At 38.8% G+C, this 15202-nt stretch overlaps 1 protein-coding gene across 1 annotated transcript; it reads right to left on the reverse strand.

Moving 5' to 3' along the window:
- Positions 1-8: 8 nt before the first annotated feature.
- ecrg4a (ECRG4 augurin precursor a) lies at positions 9-8251 on the reverse strand. The gene is made up of 4 exons (XM_073854987.1): positions 8050-8251; positions 7062-7103; positions 6309-6466; positions 9-410 (listed from the first exon to the last, which is right to left on the reverse strand). Exons 1-4 carry the CDS (start codon positions 8234-8236, stop codon positions 261-263), a joined length of 537 nt encoding a protein of 178 aa, XP_073711088.1. The 5' UTR covers positions 8237-8251; the 3' UTR covers positions 9-260.
- Between the last annotated feature and the right edge of the window lie 6951 nt (positions 8252-15202).

Here is a 15202-nt window from a genome sequence, read left to right on the forward strand (position 1 = left end):
ATGCACCGTTTTCATTTAATCCATTTATTCATTCAGTTGTACATCCACTGAAATGCCCAAATAGCCGTTTAAGTAATTACATGGAAAACCGAAAGCTTTTTCCACAGAAATATCTAAAAAGATGCAATATTCATAATAATACATCACTGTTTTTAACCTGCTTCACTGTCAAGTATATTAAGGCAGATTAAGTGTTATTAACCACAGAGTCACATTTAGTTCCCGGAAGCAGTCAATCAAGTCTGGGAGACAAAGGTGTCTTAGTAGTAGTCATAGTTAACATCTGCTCCATGCCTGTATGATCCAGGTCCTCGTGGCCCCATGGGAGAGTTTTCGTCATAGTGATGCTGACGCCCTTGGTCATTGGATCGATAGTGGTCCATCCAATAGGCCAGATCAGTTTCAAGTCTCTGAAAGAACAGAGAGTTAGTTTCTAAATTTGATTTATAAATGTCTCTACTGACTTATTAGACTCCTTTGTGCATTACTGTAAGGACCGTCTGACCTGCAAGAACAAAGAAATTGATAAAAAGTCTTGGATCTTTATATGTGTAATATAAAATATGGTATTAAGACCATTAAAGTACTCCACGAGTATTGATTTCTCACAAAAATACAAAAAGCTAGCGTTTACTGGTGTTACTGACAGCTAGATTTAGTACCTGTAAAAACATTTTCCCATTAAAACTAAATCTTTTTTTATTTAATATGAGGTCAAATAAAACTTTGAAAATATATTCAACGTCTGATTTGAAAGATTTAGTACGATTTTTAATAGATTGACGTGTATTTTACCATACAGATTATACTGAATGCCAATGATTGTGAACTTGGGTCAGAGTCATGTTTTTTTAAGTCATCAGGCCAACCTGTATACCGGACCATGAAGCCAAGAGTATCAGTAAACATATAAACTTTGACCGTTGCTGTGAGCTGTTAATGGTGCCACCATATTGGGGTGGACAAGACTGTCTTACAGTATAAACACAAATGAACATGGCTGCGTTCTTGTGTGTGTGGATTAAAATCCAAGTGGTTACATTTCTGAACCAATTTCAATGTTTTATGATCTTTGCTGATAAAAATTATTTAGCATCTCGATAGTTTGAAAATAAAAACCAATACGGTACAAGAGGCTGTACTGTATCATGAATAAGTCACGGCTAAAGTGGGTTGATAGGCATGGCGTTAAGCGTATCCTCTCATAGGCCTACCTTGTTGCTTATTTAATCAACATATATTTTTGATTTAATCTTGCATTTTGACAAAAGACAAATTTAACAAACTGTATCCACTGTGGTGAAAATCAAGTTTTTATTGTTGTTCATGTGTCTATGTGGTGTTTTTAATTGGCTTTAACACCATGTGCAAATTCATCATTCAACACCACTGCATATTTGAGTTTTCCAAAGACATCTCATTCCCGCAGTTTAAAATAGCCTTGGTTTTCTACGTCACACACATGTAACCAATCACATTTGAACTCACATGTGCTGAACTCATGTGCAGTGTGTTATGCTACGTACACACCAAATGCGGGGCATCGTATTACTCACGGGATTCAACTTCGTGTCATGCTAATTTTTCGCTCAAGTTGAATATTTTCAACTTGGGTAAAGACGTGTTTGAGGCGAATAGCGCGTGTTTTCGCAGCAATCGGGTCTCCCATATCGCATCATTCGCATTGCCCCGCACGAGGACGCTTCTGATCGCGTCTTTGCATTGACTCTGTATGTTATCTGCTCACGCAAATCGTTGAACTGGTGTCTGGTGTGAACCCACAGTAATGCTACGTACACACCAAACGCGGAGTATCGCATTACTCGCTCTAGATTACTCGCAGGATTTAACTTCGTGTCATGTAAATTTTTTGCTCAAGTTGAATATTTTAAACTTGGGCAAAGACGTGTTTAAGGCGAATAGAATGTGTTTTCGCGGCGATCGCGCCTCCCATATGGCGTCTTTTGCATCGCCCCACGCGAGAACGCGTCTGATCGCGTCTTTGCATTGACTTTGTATGTAATCTACTCGCGCAAATCGTTGAACTCGCGTCTGGTGTGAACCCACAGTAATGCTACGTACACACCAAATGTGGAGTATCGCATTACTCACTGTAGATTACTTGCGGGATTTAACTTCATGTCATGCGAATTTTTTGCCCAAGTTGAATATTTTCAAATTGGGGAAAGACGCGTTTGAGGCAAAAAGTGCGTGATTTCGTGGCAATCGCGCCTCCCATATCGCGTCATTCGCATCGCCCCGTGCGAGGACACGTCTGATCGCATCTTTGCATTGACTTTGTATGTTATCTACTCGCGCGAATCGTTGAACTCGTGTCAGGTGTGAACCCACAGTAATGCTACTTACACAAAAAAAAAACGCAGTATTGCATTACTCCCTGTAGATTACTCGCGGGTTTCAACTTCGTGTCATGCAAATTTTTTGCTTAATATTTTCAACTTGCGCAAAGACGTGTTTGAGGCAAATAGTGAGTGTTTTTGCGGCAATCGCGCCTCCCACATGACATCATTCGCATTGCCCCGCGTGAGGATGTGTCTGATCGCGTCTTTGCATTGACTTTGTATGTTATCTACTCGGGCAAATTGTTGAACTCATGTCTGGTGTGATCCCACAGTAATGCTACGTACACACCAAACGCTGGGTATCGCATTACGCACTGTAGATTACTTGTGGGATTTAACTTCGTGTCATGCGAATTCTTTGCTCAAGTTGAATATTTTCAATATGCGAATGATGCGCTGCAAGAACCGACAGCCGAATGACGTCAAAGTACTGCGAGAACGATTCGAGAACTCATACATAGTGTAATTTTGCTCTCGTGGAACTTTAACGTCATTCGCCTGTCAGTGCTAGCGGCACCTCAGGAATTTGAACAAGCCTACTGACTTTGTATGTGATCTACGTGTGCAAATCGTTGAACTCGCATCTGGTGTGAACCCACAGTAATAGTCCAATGGTGCTTTCACACCAGATGCAGAAGAGGCGGCAAGCGCGAGTGATTTACATATTAAGTCAATGCAAAGATGCGTATAGGCATCCTGTGGCGCGGTAAGCGAGAATGATGCGAAACGCATATTCTGCGTGAATTGGGGGTTTAAAATTTCTGAACTTTGGCGGATTTTCGCGCCATGTTAACTAATCAGGAGCTTGCTCTAGTAGTGATGAGTTCACAGGAAGCAAGCGGAGGCAGAAAAACAAAACATCAATGGAGGACAATCATCATCGCTACATGAGACATCTTCGCACTTTTACAGGAATTAAAAGGATCTTGTTTGAAAGAAAGTGAGTGAGGAGGTCAAACAATCTGGTAAGTTTACTCAATTTGAGCTATGTAAGCAGGGCCGTGCACAAACCTTTTGAGGGGCATGTGCTGAAACTGAAAAAGGGCACCCACTCCAAATAAATATCACATAATAATCATCTTAAAAGCTTTATATTTATTCACTATTAATGATTGAAGAAATCACTATTAATGAATGAAAAATGACATTTTATGATAGCTTGGCATTATGCAGTGCAAAGGATATCTGGCCTTGTAAGTTGGCTTTAACAATTTACATCCTGGGTGTTTGTTTGTATTAGGCCTATTTGTAGTCATGTGTTTGTGAAGTGCTCTTGTGTACTCGCTCTTATTTAATTGTAGAATATATTAATTTTCATTTTTCCTCTGCTTACATACATAAAGTTAAATAAAATATGTTTGAAGAAAAAAAAGGTATTCTGTTTGGTTTTATAAGCTAATTTTTATTATTTGGTTAACATGTTTATGTATGTGATTGAGAAGAGGGGGAAATAGGAGATTAAAGATCAAAATAGGAGATTATACTACACTATAGCCATATCATTAGCATATTTAACATGTATCTGCCTACCTGGCAAAAACTGTGCTGAGGACCAGGAACCTTGGTCTTTTGAAGGTGCAAATAACTGCATTACTAAATACTAAATAGACTTAACTCTATGCAGTTGATTTCAGAATAAAAAGTTATGAACCAAATAATCATACAACTCCCTTGACTAATTCAAGGCATAAGGTACATACATATACAATAAGTTATATAGCATACTGTAATGAGTGACAGGGCAATATAATGTACATACTTGTATGATCCTTTACACGTTTCTCGTCTCTATCCAGTTTTCCTAACTGGGCTTCTGATGTCTTTCTAATCTGTAATGTTTTTGGTGTTTATGTAGGCTAAACATTTACCCGCGTGGGCGCGTCTTCTCGCGTGAGATGTGTTGACTTTAGTTAAACGATTGAGACGCGTCATGCAAAAAAAGCGGTAAAAACCCGACCTTGTATTCCGTATTGTTGTCACGGGTGCCCTTCCCATGCGTGAACACTTTTTAAAAACTGCTTGCGCTTTGTCAAAAACTCCATTTGGTCGCAGTTTGGAGCCCTTGGTGCCCCCTGATTGCCCACTCGCCCAATCCCGTCTATGGATAATTCGGCTCTGCTCAAATTTATAAAACATGCGCCGTTATAAACATACTAGTGTTTCTTTCGTAATGAGACAGCATTGTACTCAAACAACAAGAAACGTATTTACCGTTGCAAGACGTTCAGCTGCTCTGACTGACTGCTGTGTGGAACTTCAGCTCGCTGCACTCAGGGGGCGGAGTTAAGAGGTTTGACAGACAGTTTGAGCGGATCCAAAAAGATTTCGTTTTTTAATAATTTTATTTGATAAATATATTTGTAAAACACACAGACACACGTAAATGGTTGACAATATCATTAATTTATATATTTAAAAAATAATAAAACACCTCCAAAAAAAGGGCACTTCGGAGTGTAAGGACAAAAAGGGCATGTGTTCTGCACAGGTTGAGCCCTATCTGTGCACGTGCCTGCCCCTGAGCCCCTCCCATGACGCAGATTTACGCGTGAATGTCTCGGATGACTAGAATTTCACGTGCGTATGAAGCGAGTAAACTTAAAGTGTTCAATCATCCAACTACGCGTAAACAGCGCATTTTTGCTGCCTCTTTCATGTCTGGTGTGAATGCACAGTAACTGTTAACATCGGCACTAAAAACAATTTGTGCTGTAAATGCGCAGTTCACATATTCATTGCGAACCTGGACTTGGAATGTCTGAAACTAACAAAATAACACACATTTACATGTACAAAGGGGTGGAGGCGGATACTAATTTGCATATTCACAAATCCACGTATACTTAACGGAACTACAAGTCATTTTTAAACATGTAGAAATTACTGTCACAGGAAATACTTTTACATATGCTATTATGCGCAAAGATAAGTTATAAGCAGTGGCGGCCAGTGACTACTCTTCCGAGGGGCGCAAATTCAAAATACGTGTTCGTTACGTCATGTGAACCATGTGCATCATGCCTCTTGTCAAAATATGAGCCTGTTGCACATGCGTTGAAAGGATTTATGATAAAAGAGTTCATAAAATACTCACAAGAAACTCATGTATAAACTCTGATTACACATGAGATTAAGCGAGTATCTGACAAGCGTGAGTGCCTCTCTTATCATAAACCCCTTCGAAGCATCTGCACCAGGCAATTATATTAACATGATGCAAGTTGAAAGCTGTCGACACAAAGTCAGTCCACTTTCTTAAGTTAGATTTTTAGTAAATTTTAGTTGTCATAATAATTTTTGTTTAAGTAAAGATCGAACAAGCGGAAAGCAGTTTTATCTATGAGATGTTTGTGCAAGTAGTAATTTTCAACTGCAGCAGTCAAATAATGAAGTTATAATTGGTTATAGACGCACGGTGTAGTCGACAGCATGCATTTTAAACAGACGACTGTCTGAACTGCAGCAATACTCTGCAATCTTGGCAAAGTTAGATTGTGTCCAATCACGATGACAGTCTGCTGCATTCAACAGCCAAACATCTCAGGATGAAGAATTGCGCTCTGCAATTTATGTTCAAAAAAATCAAACTCTAGCATTATAAGTTTCTCAAATATTTTTTAAGATCGCAGCTTGACCTAAAAGTAAAGAAACTGCAAAGTAAAAAACTGTACCCAAAGTAAGTTCCTTAGACAGGTGCACTTTGATGTGTACTGCTAGAATGCACACAGTGCTGGGGGGAACACTGAAGAGCAACAACAAAGACGCAGCAGGAGACCTTCACCAAAGTGCAGCACATCAAGAGCAAACCGACTTAAACATGTAGGTGAAAAAATAAAGATAGAGAGCTTCTTAAAAACTGTCATGTCTCTTTATAAGCGTGATGTACATAAGCAATTTCAAGGTCAAACTAAGAGATACATGAGACACAAACACACAAGGACTTACTGCTTCATCATAACCCATATACATGAACTGTTGGATCCATTGCTGGACATCAGGACGGCTGCGGTCCCATAAATTCCTTTTGGGTCTCTTAAGGGATGCCAGAAACTGTTTGGCTTTGGAGGGAGTCAGTGCCACAGAGGGGTTTACATCACCATCCACTAGGGGGAGACAAGCGCTTTACTGCATATAAAGAGCTCTTATTGTCAAATAAAAACATCTGAACATTCCTAAAATAACAATTATCCTGTGAGAACCCAACTTGTGGGGTGGTTTCTCAGACCAGGTTTAGACTAGTCCTAGACTAAAATAACTGCAAACAACTTGCACTGACATATCTTAAAATACATCAGAAGTCTTTGTTTTGCCCCAAAATGCACATAAGTAATGTTTTTAGTAAGGCACATTTGTTCAAACTAGTTATATTTACTAATCAAACTTAGGTCTAGTCCTGGTTTGAGATAATCCCTGTCCGGGAAACCACCCCACAATGTATTATAGGACTTCTTTTTAAAAATGAAGTAAAAATATGAAGTATGCATATTGCTTCCAATGTAGTGAGATTGATTCTTAGTGAATGCACATACTGATCAAAATGTATACTGTCTATAAATCATGTGTGGTGTAAGTGACTTTGAAAACAAATTTATATATCATATAATTATCAGTTTGGTCTGTTTTGCACAGGCTCCGCCCCAGTCGAACCCCCAGATTTAAAACATATTACAATCATTGTATCAATAAGGAAACAATTACCTTTTCTCATCAAGATTTTTCCCAGCGTGTTCTCACTCGCAACTTATAGAAAAACAAAAAAGAAATTCATGATTTATGATTTTTTTACTATTCACTCTAAAAAATTTGCTGTTATTTTGCAGCTGGTTGCCAGTAACTTACTGTAGAAGATAAAGTAAAAAAATATTTCATGTTCATTTAACTTTGAACAAAATGTTGCCAGTAAATAACATAAATGTAAAATCTACAGTAAGTTACTGGCAGCTAGTTGCCAGTAATACCCATTAATACTGTAATTTTTACAGACATTTTTTACAGTGTTCATAAAAAGTAAATGAGTCAGTGTATACAAAATTTTCTGTATATCAGTTTATAGTTTTGTCTAACAACCTTTTAACTTTAAAGTTAAATAGATTACAGGTGACATTCAATGCCATGTTTGCTTTTTCAGCTCTTTCCTGTCTTTCAAGGACTGAAACAAGTTTCTGTCTTTTTTGCATTCAACAAACTTTTTGTCAAAAGTCTGACTCACTATTAGGGAGGGGAACAGAAAGACACTATGAGATAAAAAGGGAAGATACTATGAGCCTACGCGAATATAAAAAAAGTTCATAACCTTCAAATGGATATAAAGGAAGGACTTCTGATGTTAAGAATTTAATATTCGTTTCATGTCACTGCACTTTCCACAACGGTCTTCTCTTCAACAAACTAATATGCTGCTTCACAGTAAGCATATTCATGAATATGCCTATAATGCATATTATCCCATTAAACAAGATAGGGAGTAATTCTTAAACATGCACACATCTCATTTCTGCCTACATAACATTCCTTGACTAAAAAATTGTATATTAATTGAAATATCTTCATGTACTTTATGTGATGCGGATTCCCCTTAAATGTACCTCGGACAGTAATGAGTGCGAGGTATTTTTAGCAAACACCTTAATAAAAAGCAAACCCAGAGCTGCAAAAAAGAGGAAAAAATAGCTGAAAGTACATTTACCTGACAGAGCCAGAAAAGTCAGTAAGGTAACAAAGGCGAGCATGGAGATCTTTTGAGCAGTCATGATTTCTCGTCTTCCCCTTCCCTCGATTTGCTCAAAAGTGCAAGAGGGGCAGAGAGGAGAGGGGTGAAGACAACTCCCCCAAATACAACCCATGCGAACGTTTTCTGTGGAAACTTTCTGCATGCCGCTGGCAAATTATTGTAAATCGTAGGCAGCTAACAAAAAGGCTCTGTTTCCTTGTATATTTAAGTGTTCGCACATGTGCAGCATGGGCACTTTTCCAGATTTGTTCAAGCTCTGAAAAAACATTGAAACGTGAGTTCCTTCTTTCCTTTAGACCTAAACTATATTTCTCAAGTTACGAATCTTCAAATGTCTCTGCCACAGGTTTGTTTAAACAGATGAATGGGTCAGTTTGAGATATTTGCATTTATATGTCCAGTCAAAATCATTAGTGTCAGATCTAAATCTATACTTTAAAAAAAATGCAGTTATACCGCATGAGAACCATGTTTGTTCCCACAGATCCTTTCAGTAAAAGGTTCTTAAAGGAACCATTACTTTGTTTATAGTCTAAAGAACCTTTATTTGCTACAAGCTTTTGTGCATCACAAACGTTGTGTAGATGTTAAAGCGATAGTTCGGCCAAACATGAAAAAAATAATCAGATGATTTACTCACCCTCAAGCCATCTGAGAGATACTGTACATGTCCATAATTTTTCACACAAACAGATTTTCAGTTCATTTATAAAATGTCCGAGCTCTTCCAAGCTTTATAGGGTCCACTTCCTTCAAATCCAAAGAATGTGCGTCCATCCTTCACAAAACTAATCCAAACAGCTCCAGGGTATAAATATCGGCCTTCTGAGAGTCGCCGATGCGATTTTATAAAAAAAAAACATATTAATGTCGGAGCCAATGGTATAGTGGGCAGAGCTATAATAATAATAATAATAATAAATTGAATTTCTACAGCGCTTTTCTCGAACTAAAAGTTGCTTTACAGGGCAGATCAAAAAAAAAGGGGGGGGGCTATGGATAGGCAGAGGCGAAGAGATGGGTCTTGAGGCGAGACTGAAAGATGGTAAGGGACTCAGAGGTGCGGATCTCAAGGGGAAGGGAGTTCCAGAGCCTTGGAGCTGCCCTTGAGAAAGCTCTGTCCCCAAAACTAACCAAGGGGAAGGATGTAGATGATAAAGAGGAGGGGGCCGAGTACGGAGCCTTGGGGAATACCTTGGGTGACTGTGGCATATGTGTGGTTATGGAGGGAGATGAAGTGGGATCTGTTGCAGAGGTAGTAACGTAGCTAGCTGAGTGCAGTACATTTGATACCGAGGTTTCTAAGTCTGGTGAGCAGAGTGTTATGGCACACGGTATCGAAGGCTGCACTCAGGTCGAGAAGGATAAGAATGTTGAGGGAACCAGCGTCAGCAGAAGAGCTCTCAAACGTGGTGCTTTCACAATTTCAGCGACCCAAGTTCAATTCCCGGCTCGTGGTCATTTGCCGATCCCATCCCCCTCTCACCTCCCTGTACTTTCCTGTCCTCTCCTCAACTCACTGTTCAAATAAGTACAACAAAAAATAACAACAACAAAATAACGTATTAACTATAATAACAAGCTTCTGGTAAAATACAACACGCATTTACCAGATAGTAGCATAGTGAAGCGTCTCGGATGGCTTCAGGGCGAGTAAATCATGTGGTAATTTTCATTTTTGGCCGAACTATCCCTTTAACCTCCTAAGACCCGAGCTTTGGTCTTTTTTTCAGATTTAAGTATTAGGGTGCAGTGGCGCTCATGACTCCTCAACCGAGGGGCGCTAATTCAAAATAAGTGTTCGGAGTATCATGTGTGTGGTTCCCTTTTCCAAAATATGTGTCCTGTGTGTTGAGAGATCTTGTTGTATCACGTGTTTTGTCAAAAAAAAAATGCCTGCTGTACACGAGTCAAAAAAGAGATAAAAGAGACGCTCACGTCACCAAATACACGGAAGCCACTCCCTTAACAGTAAACTCTGGAGATTATGGGAGTATCTGGCAAATGTGAGCATCTCTTTTATCATAAACCCTTTAGACGCATCTGCAGCACTTATTTTGACAAGACACGTGATGCACACACAATCTCTCAAAGCACAGAACACATATTTTGAAAAAAAGAACCACACACATGACGGGCTACATACATGTTGTGACAAACTTCGCATCGAGCGCCCTCAAGAAAAAAGTCACCGGCCACCACTGTTAGGGTGCAAACAACAAAAAAACCCACAGCTCACCCCTCCCTTTTGAAATGCATAGAAAAGCTACGGTAGCTGCCATGAGGACATTGTCGTCTGAGATGTCTAGTGACAAAACGTGCTCTATAGAAACATGGCAGAGCAAAATGGTGCAGAATGGGGGTCTTTATATACCACTGATAATAAAGTTATTTATATTATATTTTATTTCTCTCAAGAGATCCTTCTAAAAGTTACACAATGCCCCTTTAAAGCCTTTACTCTGGCTGGGTTATTTTTGACCCATAATGGGTAAATATTGGACAGAACACATGCTGGGTCAAAAATGACCCAATGTTGGGTTGTTGTTATGCAACCATGGGGTACAATAACCTAGCAGTTGGGTTAAAATAACCCAGCATTGGGTCAATTTTTAACCCAGCATGTGTTCTGTCCAATATTTTCCCATTATGGGTCAAAAATAACCCAGACATTTTTAGAGTGTCTTCATGCATTGTTAAAGAGCATTTTAGGAGTGTAAGCAGTAATATACTGCAGCCTTAAACTGACCGTTTTCTGTCCAAATAAATACTGTAGCCTTTGCTCTGTGGTATTGTATCTATTGACTGGCAGACTGCAAACTACTTGTTTATTAAACTTGAAAAGATTCAGTTTGAAATTATTCAAGCGGCACACACAGACTGTTTGCAATGTAATCCTTCAATAACACTAACTGTCTGTGAATGCAAATTCAGCACATGCTTGTCAATAAAAACTGAAAAATAAAATTCACTTTCAACAGAGCCTTATGCTGCAAGCAAATAAACACACAGACAAATAAATAAACAGACGAAGTCCTCTGTTCTTTCAGTAATCTGCTGTTTCATGCCAAGACCACATTTTTTTGTGTCAAAAACTGATTACACAAACACTCTGGGACATTTCTATATGAAAAGTTCAAAACGTTTAATAGTAGACAATACTAAAGACACATCAGTAATAATCTATAGCAGGGGTCTCTAACGTGGGCTATCAAAAAGTAGCCCTCCAGATTGTTTAACCATTGTGGTAGCCCTTGCACAAAAAAAGAAAAAAAAGAAATTAGGATCAAACAATGAAAAGGACATTTGGATGAACACTCACTAGTCCTCAGATTAATGACTTAACTGCTTATGAATAATGAATGACAGAGAACCTAAAGTGAAAAAAGAGAAAAACAAACTCATTAATATGGATTTATTCTGCATGCGGCCCATAAAGAACAAAAGTGACCAGAAGTAAAGCAGTCGGCGCACCGAACGATCTTAATCGCCCACCTTTCTTTTCTCTAAAGCCCTCGATGAAAAGCACTGCATGTCTCCATACTAATAGTTTTGTCTTTTAGTCTTTGTTGATACCATTTATTTGAGATTGTAGTGGGCACATAAACCATTAATGTCAAACTTTGACACACACGCACACACACACTTCCCAAACAGCAGGCGCCCTCTGGGCAGGATCCACACCAGAGTTGTCTGCTGTCTGGGTTACATTGTTATTAAACATTAGCACAGATGTGTTAATATAGACATTTATGGCAGGTGAAGCATGCCATTGCTTCTTTTGTTGTCAAATTCATCCACCACCACATTAGGAAAGAGCAGAAACACAACAAAAGGCTTTCAAAATTCCTTCTTTCAAAAACAGCTTTTAAGAGTGTACATAAATCCTGGTCATATATACAGTATAGTATTGCTTACATTAAACGACTATGAATCGCATGGATCAGTTTGCAAGCATTCCTCATAAAAACAAAGAATAAGCTAACAATAGAAAGATATAAAATGATTCACATAACAGACGGGAGAGACTGCAAGAGGATGCCCTATAAGGAAAAGTCATGTACTGTAACAGATATTGTGCAGCTAATGGAGGGGAAAATTACATAGCAAGAAGCCCAGTGGAGGGAAAACACATTTACATTTTTTTTTCAGCTATTTTCCTCCTGCTCTGGATGGTCTTCTGGCCCTTGTGTGATTTTGTAAGCTGCCAATAGGAAAGTGAGCCCAATAGGTCCAGAAGTGTGTCATATAACATCCTTAAAAGGACTTTGGGTAACCTTCTCTTTACCCTGCTCATCTTCAGAACTGAAGCAACTTAAACAGATGAAAAACCTCAGATAAAGAGGAACAAACTAATGGCTTCAATTTACAATCATTTTTCTTTAGATTTAGCAATGCAGAAGAAAGAAAAGACAATATTTGTCTTCATACAGAAATAGTTTACCCAAAATAAAAATGTTGTAATTGTTTAGTAACCCTGATTTCAAATCTGTATCATTTTCTTTTGCAAAATAGAAAAGGAGGATGTTTTCTATACAATGAAAGTGAATGCTGACCAGCATCATGACAATAGAGCATCAAAGGAGTGTTACATCAGGTTTGATGATGTCAATAATGCAAAGGATCATTGACTCCACTGTGTTTCGTCACCAATATTACAGTGTGCATTATCGATTGTAAAAGTGAGATTCAATAGCAGAGACTCTGTCTTCTGAATTCATATGTTAGAGTTTATTGAGTTGCATTTGCCATTTTAAGTGTTTGACAGCATTTACTTTTATCACATCGTCAATAAATATGGTCAGAAAGTTGGGGCAGTACACTTTCAAAAGCACCTTTGCACCTAAAGAATGCATATTAGTATCTGAAAGTAACATATTAATAATAAATGTATTCTAGGGTGACCATACGTGCCATTCTTCCCAGACGCGTCCTGGCCAGGATTTCGGGTTCGTCCTTCAAAAGTCGTATTTGTCAACCGCATACGTCATAGAGGATTATTATTATTATTACAGAAAAGCAACCGTTACATTTTTAGGTAAGAATGAAACTATGATTGTATGTCTTATGTTTTTAACTGAATGGCGTATGCGGTCAACAAATACGACTTTCGGAAGACGCACCGAAATCCTGGCACGTATGGTCACCCTGATGTATTCATATCCAACGCTATCTCATGGCAATTTGTACGTTTTTTACGAGGTGGCTCATATTTGTACAACCACATTTGTCAGTTTTTCCTCGAGCCCTGTGACACTGGGGTTAGGGGCAGGGTTTCGTTTTTGTTTTTTATGATAATTGTTTTTGCACAATTAACTTTGTACGAATTCATACGAATTAACCAACTCGCAAAATATATATGAATTCTTGTGAGATCATGCTGACATATCTGTATACCTAATGCTGGGTACACACCAAAAGATAATCGGGCTGATTTTGGACCATTCCCCCTCCCAACAATCTTAGCTATGTCCCGATTATCTTGATGGTTCTACAGATTATCTTATCAGATTTTCCCTTTTGTGTAAGGGGCCGATCACACCAAACGCGTTTATGGCAGTTGCAGGCGCCTTTTTTGAATCATATTTTATGGGCAGTGAGCGTATGTGTGCTGTTTATGCACACCGAACCGAATGAGGCAATCGAATGAGGGGAGGGGGGAGGGGCTTACGTTGCGATAATGGAGGTTTACAGTTGCTTTGAAGAACCGGACTCCACTCGCTCACTGTCTCTTGTGTGTTTGTGCACATCTCACCCTTAAACAAGGTCAGAGCAAGCGCCCTCTTTTTAAAGTTTCTGTTAATATGACAGTTAACAGCAAAAGAGCGCTCACGCGTCAATATTTGATTGACAAGACAGCCTAGCAATATAAAAAGCCCCATCTCCCTCTTTTTAAAAAAAGGCAGTGCGTTGCGCCTTGCGTTTAAAGCGCGTTTGGTGTGATTAGCCCCTAAGGTGTTAAGAGTGTCCGAACCTGATTGGAAGATTGTCGGAGCCGCCCAGATCACGAATCATAAAAATGCTCCGATCAATGACTAATAATATGTGGCCGATCACTATTCTGAATCGGACAGCCGATCTAATTACAGCTATTTCATGTACTACGGCTTTTGAACACTCGTCAAACATAATCACTATACATATTCTTTATTATCATGAAAATACCTGAAAAGGTTTGAAGAACAGCAATATAAATATATCCTTCAGCCATTTCATGGAGCTGCGTGTCATTATAGCTGCATGTGTATTGTTCTTTGTCTACAGCGCATTTTGAGTTTCCGCACGAGAGCGCCCCCTAGCTTTTGGATGTAGCGGCATTTCACCGTAATTCATTGAGAAACATAGCTAGCATTATTGGCTGATCGATCGGAGCATCCCTAAATATTTCCGATCAGAACTCCTGATATGTGGGGGGGGGGGCAGTGCTGGGGAAAGTTACTTTTAAAAGTAATGCATTACAATATTAAGTTACTCCCCAAAAAAGTAACTAATTGTGTTACATAGTTACTTTTCATGGAAAATTGTGCTTATGTTACTTTTAAGTTACTTTTGCGTTACTTTTTCTTACTTGGCTGAGGCTTGATCTCTTTCAGGCCTTGCAGGTGTTTTATATGATCGCAAAAATGTCAAGCTCTGGCCTGCCATCTCCGTTTCTGACTCAAACTGTTCCCGCTCAGGCACACATAGTGTGTAATTCTACATTAATATGTTTTTCAATACACAATTTGTTACTTTACTTGTTACTTTATAAACAAAACAATATCCAATCAGAAAGCGTGATGATGGAAGACGGAAGCAGTCATGGCACAGCACAAAGTGAAATTGATGTGGAAAGTGAAAATTTTAAAATGTCTTCCTGCATATCGTCTGCCATGCTTATTCTTAAGTCTCACGAGATTTCCTGTGTTCACACAGTCAAGACTCTGGTTAAAAATCTGTTCATGTGTGGTGTGCTGTATTTGACACGTCATGGCACACCACACACTATAGGAGCAAAACAGTTAAATCTAGGATTTTTCATCCTCATGTTTGTGGTCTATCACATTTTGAAAATCTTATAAGATGTAAAAAATCTTTTGATGTGTACCCACCATTAATGGTCCTATTA

The sequence above is a fragment of the Misgurnus anguillicaudatus genome, chromosome 17 (genome assembly GCF_027580225.2).
Source record: "Misgurnus anguillicaudatus chromosome 17, ASM2758022v2, whole genome shotgun sequence".
Lineage (NCBI taxonomy): Eukaryota > Metazoa > Chordata > Actinopteri > Cypriniformes > Cobitidae > Misgurnus > Misgurnus anguillicaudatus.